Raw genomic sequence first — 12914 nt, forward strand, 5'->3', positions numbered from 1 at the left:
TATTGAACTGTCAAACCGTCTACCTATCGAGCAAAGTAAACAAATGCTTGTTGGTAAGGCGGAAGTATTGTTATCGTCTAATGATTTTTATGGCGAATTAAAACGCATGAATTGAAATGTATTAGATTTGTTCTAGAAACAGCTTTAAAAACTTTAATAGACCCCCCCAATAAAGTAACAACAAGAAACTCACGTGTTTGCACTCTGTGGGTGACTTGGTTATCGAATTAAAAAGCTTTAGCAGTGAACACTCCCGTGAAGTCACTTTAAGGGTTGAACAAAAATGAAAGTTGCAAACACAATAACAAGAAGATTATTCAGAATAAGTGTAAGAAGATCCTCTTTGCGCAACTCTATATAATAGCACAGAGAACAGACATGGAGGCTCGAACAAAATTTCTTGCAAAACATGTGTAAGCAAACACACTGAACCTCAACGCCATCGACGTCGACATTGCAACTCACAATCACAATTTGACAACACGATGGCGCTGGTATGCTCTTGCATGCATAACGACACTAGCGCACAGTGGCATTTTTTGATGACGCTAGCGCTGATTATGCACGGGATAACGGCGACATTACAAAGTAATTTCAAAATGAACAGTAAAAAGTTATCACAACATGGCAAGTGGAGCTTCAACGTCTGTTCTCTGTGATAATAGACTCTGGTATGAGGCTGAAATAATGGTAGATCGTTTGCCTAGTTATGCTGAACAATCATAATTTGAGTTTCGGCGCTGTACGAAAACTATTACGCCAGATTTGGGCTTTTGGAAATGTATGTACACAGAGCGAAAAAAAGTTGTGTTTTTAACATTTTCTAATTGTTATTCCAAAAGTTAGACAAATATTGTAACTTTGAGTGCTAAACTGTTTAAATTGAATACTAAATGTTTGATCTGAAAGTTTTTTTCTCAGTGTAAAATTGTTATTTTTACAGTGAGAGCTTTCAAAACAAAATTTGTAAAATAATCAAACTTGATTTCAATATTTTATATTCTTGGCAACCCTGATAATAAATAATAATCTAACTGGCAGCCCACGACGATCCGTCAAAAGTATATGTTTACTAGGGATCCTACATTCAGAGATATGCGAAAGCGGCCATCTTGAGCCAATCGAGCATTGAGAGCTGTCAGAATCTGAGCCAAATGAACATTGTTATTGTTGCGGATTGAAAGGTATTGCAATTGTAATGAAAAAGATCTTACAAAAAGTTTTGTCGAATAAACATTGGCAAGTTGAAGTAGTCTAGTTTATGCATGGTACTTTGTTCATTTGTATTGCACTTTTATTTTAGTGATAATGCACTGTTGGACGTTAAATAACGAAATCTGAAAATGCCATTATACGCAAAGTCATGTTGGAGCTCAAACATTTTGCGCCACGGCAAGTGCTGACAGCGTTTGTTTACGAAAGTAACAGCGTTGCTAAACCGTCTGGAAAAGTATTCGCACATCTCTTAATATTACGGCACTTACCCTGAGCCGATTTGCTAGCAACAAGTTGCATTCGATGCAGAATCATGTCTCATTGTTTCTTATTGAAAATTGGCCAGATCGGACTATGGGCTCAGAACTTTTGGCCAAAATACTTTTTTCTATACCAAAAGTGTGTAGAAATTACTCACTCAAAAGAAACGAGAAAGGCACTATCACCACTATAGCGTGATATATAGGTGGATTATTCTGGGTTTATTTTTTATTCTTTATTCTTCTCTCTTCTTCCTTCGTTTTTCTTCTTTATTTTTCATTCTTTCTTCTTCAACCCTTCTTAGTTCCTTCTTCCTTCTTTGTTCTACTTTCTTTCTTCTTAGTTCTTCATCCATAGTGCTTCCTTCTTAATTCCTCCTTCCTTGTTTCTGTTTCCGTTTTCCTTTTTCAGCCATTCTTGATCCTTCCTTCTTCTTACTACTAATTTTTTCTGTTTTCTTCTTCCTTCATTTTTGATTATTCTTCTTCATTCTTCCCTTTTGTTTTTTCTTTTCTTCCTTCTTTTTTGTTTATTTTTTTCCCTTCTACCTTCTTCTTTCTGTCTTCTTTCCTCTACCTTCTTCATTTTCCTAGTTTCTTCTTCCTTTTTCTCTAATCCGTTTTTTCTATACTTTCTTCATTCTACCTTCTTCCTTCTTTCGTCCTTTTTCCTTCTTCTTTCTTTCGTTCTTTCTTTTTCTTTCTTCTCTTCCTTTTTCCTTGCCTTTGTTCCTTCATCTTTCTTTCTTCTTTCGTGTTGTTTATCCCTTCCTTCATTTTCTTTTTTACTTCTTCTTTCTTCTTTCTTTTACTCTTCATTCTTGCTCCTTCTTCTTTCTTCCTTCTTCATTCTTCCATCTCTATCCCTCATTCTTCTGTCTTCCTTCTTCCTTGTTTCCTCTTCCTTGATTATTCCTTCTTCCATCTTCATCTTACTTTTTTCTTCTTTTTTCTTTGTTCTTTCTTCAATCTTTTTTCCTTCTCCCTTCTTCCATCTTCTTTTTTTTCCTTTTTCCTTCTGTCTTCTTTCTTCCTCGTTTTTTGCTTCATTATTATTCCTTCTCCCATCTTTATTTTGCTTTTTCCTTTTTCCCTCTTTTATGTTCTTTCAATCTTTCATCTTTTTTTTCCTTCTTCCTTCTGTCTTCTTTCTCCCTTCTTCATCCTTCTTTTGCTTCCTTCTTTCTACTCTGTGCAATTTTTGTTCTTAATTTTTATTATTTATTCTTTTTTCATTCTTCATCATCTATTATCTATTCACTATTCAACCACTTGGTACAACAACTCGTATGGTTAGAATTCATTTCATCCCATAAATTTCAGCCTTTCGATACATTTCAGCCTTTTGAGACTTTCAGTCTTTCGGGATTTCCGCCTTTCGAGTTCAGCCTTATGAGTATTCAGCCTTATGTGTTTCAGCCTTTCATATGAAACCCAGCCAAGAATTGACAAAAATCGAGGGGTCAAAAAAAATGATTTCGTGTATAACTACCGAGGGGTCCATCTTTCTGAGGAATTTAACTATGATCCTTTATGTACTCGCCGAAAGCATTCAAACGAACATAAATTTAGGTATTTGTAATAACCTCGTGCTAATAGTGGTCCGGTCTTAGCGAGAATTACTTTTAAATCAAAAGAGAGAACGTTGTAGAGAATTGGACTAAACACTGATTCTTGGCGTACTCCAAAAGGAATATTGTGCTCATTGGATGTTTCACCGTTTACTGCCACCGTGAAGGTCCGGTTTGACAGGAATGATGGGACAATCTTAACCAGGTAAATCTGCAGATTAGATCGGCGTCCTGCCATACGGAGTCGTACGCCTTTTCAACGTCGAGGAGAACCATATCAGTCTATTTACCCGTTAAGAATCCGCGCTTCATCTTCTGCTTTATGCGTACAAGATTGAACCTCGACGTTGAACTCGCGTTAAATACCTCAACTGAATAAGATTGATTAGATCGCTGCTAGTAGTGGCAAAACACGAGGACAAGTTTTTCTTTATAATAAGAGTAAACGTTAATTTTTGAGTATTTCAAGTTCTCTTGGTTGGAAGATCAAAACTTTTGCAATGGTTCGGCTTTTTGTATTAGTCAGCCTTTTGAGATTCGGCCTTTTGTATCATTCGGCCTTCCGTGGTTCGCCCAAGCCTTTTGTGGTATGCTAGAATGCTAGGGGGGCCACCTTAGCCGTGCGGTAAGACGCGCGGCTACAAAGCAAGTCCATGCTGAGGGTGGTGGGGTTCGATTCCCGGTGCCGGTCTAGGCAATTCTCGGATTGGAAATTGTCTCGACTGCCCTGGACATAAAAGTAGATAATAAGAAGAAGAACATTTTCGGCTTTTTGTATTGATCACGCTGGAAGACCCCTTCTCCGTCTATGTGCTCAGGGGCAGGACGACTGGGGTGAACACTGGCTGCAATAGGCACGACTAAGTAAAAGGAACTGGTGACTTTTTTTTCGTGCCTTTATTAAAGAGACTTTCAGCCCGAGCTAAACTGGTGACTCCTAAAATGATTTTATCGGTGCCTCCTGGTGAAGAGGTCACATCCATCATTCCAGCTTATTTAGGGATTGTTCACTAATTACGTAAGCACTTATGGGGGCAGGGGGTCTGTCATTTTCTTACGCTCCATATAAACAAAAAATAATGTGTATGGGACAAATCTCACATGGGGGAGGGGGGTTCGAAAAACCCGCAAAATATGCTTACGGTGAGCTTGAGCTCAAACCCATCGTGTACGTCGCGTAACACGAAGCCTACGGCATCTTACGAGTTCTGTACGAAATATTATCTTCGCTTGGCGTTCTTCCGGCATACGAAAAACGTGTCCAGCCCACTGTAGTTTCCAGTGTTGTATAAGTCTAACAATATCCATCCCTTTATACATCCGATACATATAACTTGTGAATCATGCGACGCCGCCAGATGCCGTTCTCTCGTTTACCGCCGAGTATAGTCCGCAGCACCTTACGCTCAAATACTCCGAAACCTCTCCGATCAGCATTCTTTAACGTCTATGTTTTATGACCATATAAAGCCACCGGAAGAATAGTACACAGAGCGAAATTCGTTTTCGTTTTCGTACCGGTATTTATTATTTAAGTTATTATTTAACCATACCTTCTTCTTCTTCTTCTTCTTCTTATTGGCATTACATCCTCACACTGGGACAGAGCCGCCTCGCAGCTTAGTGTTCATTAAGCGCTTCCACAGTTATTAACTGCGAGGTTTCTAAGCCAAACTAACCAAACCTACACCATAATTGTATGTGCTTGTTTGAAAATATAGACATCAAAGTAGGAAACACAACTTATGCACAACAATGCTACTTTGTCAACTTTCTATTTGTACGAATCCAAAAACATTCGGGATCAAAGGGGAGGACAGCACAGTGATATTACAAAATCGAATTTAATTCAATTATAAATGAAAACACGCATATACTTTGGAAACAATTGGCTTTTTAATGATTTTTTTTAGCAATTTCTTCGCTTTCCTGCATTTATAACATTGCCGCAATGCTTACACAATCACAATGTACCTTAGCTTATGACTCACCATTTTTCTTTAACAGATATTAGGGGGTTGACTTATTTAACTTGCATTATGTTCATTTCAATCTTGTTTGAGATATACAGTAGATGATACATGTTTTTTTTCTTTTGATTTTTTGTTGTTTTTATGAAATATACCCACGCTTGTTTGATTTTTTCTTAATAATTTCGTTCTATTCACAAAAGTATTGAACTACCTTGTTATCGGAAATAATAAAATGTTTTAGTTTTCCTTGTAAAAAAGATATCACTCGAATAGTTTTCAGCATTGGTATGCAGTCACAAAACATTATCATTTCCGTTTTTTATAAAAATATGATTATATTTGTTAGATTTTCAATACTTTAGTCAAAACAGTGCTTATTTAACGCGTGTTATGCTACATGATACACGTTTCTTTGCTAACCATATCTTGATTACTAACTTTAAAAGAAACTTTGAGCTATGCAAAAAAGATAAACTGAAATTATACTATTGTTTACGTTGTGATTTTGATAATCCCTGTTTACAGAACAACATTAGAGAATATGTAACTAAAGTATACTGAATTTTGAACCATAGCTGCAAAAAATTGTCTCAATAATATAAGTCTTTCAGATCCAATGATTTGGGTTTTATCGCTTTGAGAAGGAATGTATCATAATGAGTTTGTCATATTTTGTTCATAAAACAGGGCAATTTGAAATACCTGTGAGACCAAGATTGGATCATTTTTATAGTGCCTAGATAACAAGTCTAATGTTACTTTTCGTCGATATAAGTTTTGATTGATTTCTTTAGATTATGGGATTGCCTAGTTGCAGTTACATATCAAAAAATATAGCAACTAAAGTACGACTTAATACTCAAGCACTATAAATGTTATGTTTTATGTTTTGTGATAGATAGAACACTATGGTCAATATGTACATTTGAATACATTAGGAATATATTGATGAATAAACTGCGCATTTCTAATATAAAATGCATGGCCATACCACGAGTACTTGTAAAATTCTATGTAAAGAAATGAACAAACTATAATATTCTGGTGAAATGTTATAAAATATACATTAAAGTTACGTAAAGGTATTCAATGATTTGAAAATATTTGTTTGTATTCAAATGTACGTTTTGATCTTCATAGAATAGAAAATTCCAAATGAACACATTTATCTAACACCTCTCACGCAATTGGTAGTATGAAAGAATGTTAATACCGGTCTGTACAAATCCTTTGAATGGAGAAATTGGCTATTTGTTTTAATAAGTTTCAAGATTATCAATAGAAAACATAATCAGCTGATTTTCTTATTTCAGTTTATGTAATGTAAAGTACAAATATGTTTATAGACAAGTCATAGTTAGGTAATAAAAAACCAAAAACAAGCTTTACAATATACATTAAAAATAACTTGCCACACTCGAAAACTAATAACAGATAACTGAAAGGGATTATAGCTTATGACGTTGCAAACATCTAAGTTCCCACTTCACGAACGTAGCAATCTCGGCAAACCCGTACCGCCTTGGTCAGTCCGTATTTGGGTAGTGGCGCCGAGGCGCTCGAACACACACCGCAGAAAACTCCGCCGCAATTTCGGCAGTGATGTCGTCTTCGAAAAGGTGTAAAAGATGAGGCACACGCCATGCAGCGTGGTGCATCCCCATCGGGAATCCAACGAGGAGGCGCCTCTGGCATGCGTCGTTCTTCAATTGATACTCCATTGACCGGACTATTTGGGCTGGAGCGACTACGACCGTATTCTCCTTTTGACCCAATTGCACTGTGTCTCCTGTGGCTATCACGTAGATTTGAACCTGCGCTGCCACTATTTCCTTCTACAACGATCGACGTTTCACTTAGGCTTACGCTCCTTTCTTGGGTGCTTCGACTGGAGCCAGAACTACCGCCAGTAACAACTGAAACAGACACATTTACTGTTACGCTACCACTTTCTGAAGTGGTCATCATCGTACGCGGAGCAGAAGCCGCTCTAAGGGGGGAGGAACCTGGTGAACCAAATACTGAGTCATGGGGATCTTCTGGATTCACTTCCTCGGCTGAATAAATGCTTTGACTCGATCCACCACTGTTTTGACCAGGTGTTATCACATCCTGTTCACTAGCTCGGAACTCAAACAGATCCGTTGGGTCCGGTTCCTTAGGTTTATCACTTGATGTTGTGGCCGGCTCTGGCGGCTCCTCGGGTTCTGGAGGCGATGAATTTATGATGAACACACTCTTGAGCATCTGGCGTAGGTCAGCGGCAAAGTTGGTCTGCAGCTGATCGGCGACCCCTGCTATGCATACAAACAGCCTGTGCAGCAAGTTTTCCGTGGTTCTGGAAGAGGAAAGACAATAGTTTAGAGTTGAGTGGCACCTTTTCAACATAAATAGGATATCGGTATACTACGGCTCAATAACCGATCTAAATTATAAAACATGGTGATTCATATAACATTACATAGCTACTATTGCCACCCAATTTATGATAGCATTAAGAGTAAAAATATGCGTAACAGTTCTCACTCGACTTCGGTCTCTATGGGCTGTCAGCAGGCTTGGCATTTGCTCGCACAATGAGCTCAATGAGCAAAAAAAAGTTCATCAAAAGTGAGCAACAACATATCACGGATATGATCAAAACATACAAAAAAGATGCTCTTCGTTGTGGGAAAAATGAGGAGCGGCTCTCTTTGAGAGAAACCGTTTGTCTCAATGAGCCTCTTTGAGGAGCATCATTTTTGTTGTTCTTTCCAACTGAACGTACAGTTAAATGAAAGCACACTTCTGTCATACCATCGCTACCCGCACAACAGTCTTACACATTCGTACTTTTATGAGACCAGCATAAGAATAGGGACCGTGTATAGCATCCATGAACGGGTAGAAATGAACACCGTTCTATCTTTACATTAATTATTTACTGCTTCTAAGCAATAGGCAGCTTGATGTAGGCAATTTAACATTTATCTGGTTAGCAATTACAATTTGAAGTGCAAAGAGATTATTGACGAAATTATCTTATACTAGACGAACTGTCAGATCTCTCTCGGGTTTTATTTTTGATCTGTCAATCATTTAGTTGATTGAGGCGTCGCACTCTAGATCGATTTCAGTTCCGAGTTTGATGGCTTTCTTCAGAACTTATTAATCCGTTGCATTTAGTCAACTTCCCAATCTTTCCCCAGCAAATTGATCAACTATTAGTATGTACAAATACAGTTGATCCTAAGACAAATCGATTACTGAGAGAATCTTGTAAATTGGTCCACTCGTTCGTGATTTATATTGCCTCAAAGGAAATGCAAACTCATTTTTGTATATAGAGATTAGTTGAACGTACCCGAGCTTGCTCGGGGTTGTATTATTTTGCATTCCTGTCAATTGTTGTGTTCATTGCAGCGCCGCACTCTAGATCGTTTTATGTGCGATCGCATTGGGTTTTCTCCCAACTGGCCCTAATATTGTATTTAGACAGTTTTCCAGCTCCCCCCACCAGATTTGCAAACTTTTTGAATACACAGCGGAGCCCAAGCCGAATCGATTGGTGAGGAAATCTTGCAAATCGGTCTTATTAAACCGCATGACCCCAGTGTATACCATTTTGACCGATAAATACAAGATTTGTTCGACTGCTTCAATTTTGATTAAAATATACTAAGCTCTTTCAAGAGAATGTCTTCATCGTGTAGAAATAAAATGAAGCAGTCCTTAACCCGCATTATGACAGTGATTGAATTGTTTTCTAAACAAACACGATAAATAAATACAATTACCTACTGGCTACCCTTTAGATTAGCCAACTAATTATCATAAATTTATACGCCACCACCAATTCTGTCCTTCGAGAAAAGAGGCTCAAAGATACTCAATGAGCAACTTTTTCCTCATCTCATTGAGTCAAACCATTTAGTTATCATTGAGAAATGAATATATTTCGGAGCAACCCGAAAAAGAGAGAAACGCAAAAGTACAAAAGAGAAGAGCAAAGATTCGTGTGTCGAGAGCAGTGAGCATTTTTTTTCTTCTCCTGATTTGCTCTGAGGAGCATTCCATCCCTGGCTGTCAGTGTCCATCACCATTCGTGGACACTCACCATTCCTACCCTCACCCCTAAAATGTTCACGTGATACATATTAGGGGGAGGGTAGGAATGGTGAGTGTCTAGTTCTTACAATTTTTTGGAAATTTATATGGGCAAATGTCCACGCTGGAGGAGGGGGGTATCTAAAACTGACCAAAACCTGTCTACGTGGTATATGGACAGCCCCATACAGGCTCCTTCTAGCATATCGTTTACCAAAACTAACCCTGCTATTAACGTTTTCCCTTTTCACATCAAAAACTGATTTCTCATGGAAGTGTCCATCAAACGAGTACCTCACGTCAATATTTTTCTAACTATTCCTTAATTTACATGCATTTGCACATGACCGGCGTGCTCTATTGCTATTCATTTTAGAATTAGAGGCAAAAGTACAGATTTGATATTTCCGTTTATTAGGATACGGCAGGCATAACATTCTGTTATAGCAGTGGAGGGTAGTATTTGCAATGATATAAATCTCACGACCTTCCTTTTGTCAAACTCCCGTATGAAGATGGAGGGAAGAGTATAAGTGTGGAAGCTGATATCTCTACTGGCAAAAAGAAGGTGGTTTGATTTGCTCATATACTATACGGTCAATTGCGGTCGACTATCAAGCCTATTCCTGCAAACGACAAATTCATCTACATCAAAACCATGCTGACCGAATATTTTCAGTGTCGCCTCCAACGTAGTTACCAGGACTGCCAAACGCACGGCCCACGGGCTGTATGAGGCCCTCGGCTCCATTTGTTGTGGTCCCAAGGTGTATATAAAAAATACTTCATAACCGGTCCGCATACTTTTTCATCTGACTCGAGCATCTAATAAAGCCGACCGTCCAACATCAAGTATTCTCAATACTCGAGTCATTCTTCGCCTGACGAATTCCCCCATATCCAGAACACGACGATGCCGAAATCAGATGAATTGATTCCTACGACATCCGAACATTTTATTACTTCAACTATACCTATTCCAGAACGCTGCGTAGAAAGAGTTTTGGAAGTCTTCTTCGGTTCCTCTAACTCATTCTTGTTCCTGTCAGCTATCTTTCAAGTTGCCGGCACATATTCCCAACACACATTGCAAGCTAGCAGAGCGCTTATTTAATCAAAAATAGTCTTCTACAGCTAAAAAAATAACTTATTCAACTAAAATTGTTTGTTGGGTTGCTATTCTAGGCAAGTGCATCATCAGAACTTTCGCTCCGTCATGCTGCTTCGAATGCCTCTAATTTTAGTGATTCATGTTATGTTGAGACTCACGAGGCCCACTCAGTCGCACCTGTAGCTGCCAGAGTTTTCCAAAGTCGTCATGGCCCAGAGGATAGCTGTGAATTGTGAAACGCTTACTCCGCTTGCCTCATCCATCTACATTCAACACTCTACATCGGTAACCGGCGCCGTGATAATCTACTGCTTCATTATCAAAATACTGGCGGGATTAATTCTAACATAACCTACTACCATCTAGCAACTTCCGCGCAATGCTATGACGTTATCGTGCTTACCGAGACCTGGCTCAATTGCAGTACTCTCTCAACCATCGTAACCAAGTTACGGTTACGAGGTCCATCGCTGCGATTGTAATTCACGGAACAGCCGAAAGTCTTCTGGTGATTGCGTTCTAATTTCAGTTCTGTGCTGATAGGGAAATTAAAATTATGTGACGAGGTTATTGTTCTCGGAGATTTCAACCTAGCCGTCAAACAATGGATTTCTTTATCATAACGGCTAAAATTCATCACTCCACGCAGGGGATTCAATCTAATCGACAGCTACAGTGCAGCCCCCCTGATTGAAACCAATCACGGTATTGACGAGAACCAACGTTTTGTGCGTGCCAGAGACTCGTAGCTCCATTGCACAGTGGGCCACGTCGTGAAATTAGGATGAAAAAATTATTTTCACCATAATGATAATATTTTAGAATCAAAGTGTCTTCAGCAAAGTCAAAGCTTATTATTTAAGCTTTATTTTGAAGTTTGTTGCAACAGGGTGGCCCCACTACATTTTGAGATACAATTTTTAACTTCTATATTTCTAATCTTAGCATTGTACGATGTTCTAGAAAGTTGTTCCTTATTTAATTTTGAGGCACTTTGCTGAAGAAACCATTGTTGTACGTCGTTTGTATCATTTGTTATGATAATTTTAAATAATTATGTTATGGCGACCCTAAAAAATCAATATTTTGATTGTAACTTTTTAGATTTAGTTTTTATCGAAGTGACGTCTACTAGAAAGTTTTAGAGCATAACAAAAATGCACGTTTTGGTTACATAACCGAGTGAATTCATTGGTAGATTGCAGAGATATCACTGTTTTTTTTTAATCTGTTTTTTTCAAATGCCTGTTTTTTTGAAGGGGATCCATTTTTCCCTGGGTTATACTGCGGAAGGGCTAAGAATTGCTCTGCATATTTTGGTATTGGGGAATTTAAGGGAATTTGAGGTTTTTCCCTCATTTAAAAAAATGGCTTTATGTGCGAGGAAATCAAAATCATCAGTTCTATAAGTGTTATAAAACCAAAAATTCCGCCCAATTCGTCAAGAAACAGAATGTTTTTTTTTATCTCTGGATCCCATTGGAAGTAGCACTTCGAATTGTGTGTCTTTTGTATCGCTTATTTAGTTGTGTAACTTGCTGTGATTATTTTACCATTTTGTGACATTTCATTGCTTTTGACTCGTTGTACTTAGTGTTGTGAAATTTGTGTTGGATGGTCAGTGATAAATATTGCGAATCGATCGTTTATCATCGCTTCCCTGATAGTGATATTGTTGTGACTTGTGACTGTTTTGTTTTGCAATCTATTCGCACTATCCCCTAACTGCACTTTTTCGGCTACCGTACATCCACACTGCAAGTTTAAGAGCATCTCCATCGACGATGTCATCCGCTTGTGATTACTGCGCGAGGCCAGTTAAAGCTGACGACGAGGGTATTACTTGCATGGCTTTCTGCGAAAGAATGGTACACTATAGGTGCACCGATAAAAAACTCAACAAGTCGTTTATCAAAATCGTCCATGAGAACCAAAACCTCATGTGGATGTGTGATGAGTGTGCGAAACTTATGAAGATGGTTCGATTCAAATCCGCTGTTTCGTCATTCAGTGATGTTGTTAACACTATCACTGAGAAGCAGGAATCCGCGCACGAAGAAATTAGGATGGAACTAACAAAACATGGTCAACAAATCGCTCAGCTAACCAAACGCATTGCTGCATCTTCTCCGGTCCTTCAACAACAAAGTGGCTCTACCCGACAATCTCCATTCAAAAGACGTCGTCAAGAAGACATAGGATCGCATAAACCTCTTCTTGGTGGCACGAAAATAGTTCCCGACGCCAGCGTAATAACCGTACCTGAGCCAATTCAACTGTTTTGGGTTTACCTTTCTCGTATCCATCCAAGCGCTAAATTGGAAGCTGTTGAAAAGCTAGTAAAGGATTGTTTAAAGTGTGAGGAAGCTGTTAGAGTGATTCCTCTTGTAAAAAGAGGCATCGACACTAGTCGTCTGAGCTTCGTTTCCTACAAAATCGGAATCGACCCCAAGTTTCGAGAAGCAGCTCTTGACACTCAAACCTGGCCCAAAGGAATTTTATTTCGCGAATTCGAAGACAACAGCTCAAAAAACATGTTCTTGCCTCTGCTGAATACGCCAACCATCACGATTTCGCCCGAAGCCGGCTCGTCCCAGTTTACGACACCCTTATCCGGAATAAATCTAGAAGGTTAACTTATTTCAACGAACCTACATCATCTTCACTACCGGGACGCACGCTTGCCATCAGTACTGAG

The 12914-nt window shown here is 38.7% G+C and overlaps 1 protein-coding gene across 5 annotated transcripts in view; it reads right to left on the reverse strand.

The window, feature by feature from the left end:
• Positions 1-4920: 4920 nt before the first annotated feature.
• The window catches only part of LOC134205131 (lateral signaling target protein 2 homolog), a 97609-nt gene continuing 89615 nt past the window's right edge, over positions 4921-12914 (reverse strand). For all 5 annotated transcript variants that reach the window (XM_062680080.1, XM_062680079.1, XM_062680078.1 and 2 more), the window contains exon 5: positions 4921-7357. In XM_062680080.1, coding sequence (XP_062536064.1) covers positions 6493-7357 — 865 coding nt within the window. In that variant the 3' untranslated portion in view covers positions 4921-6492. The remainder of the gene's footprint in view (positions 7358-12914) is intronic.

The sequence above is a fragment of the Armigeres subalbatus genome, chromosome 1 (assembly GCF_024139115.2).
Source record: "Armigeres subalbatus isolate Guangzhou_Male chromosome 1, GZ_Asu_2, whole genome shotgun sequence".
Classification (NCBI taxonomy): Eukaryota; Metazoa; Arthropoda; class Insecta; order Diptera; family Culicidae; genus Armigeres; species Armigeres subalbatus.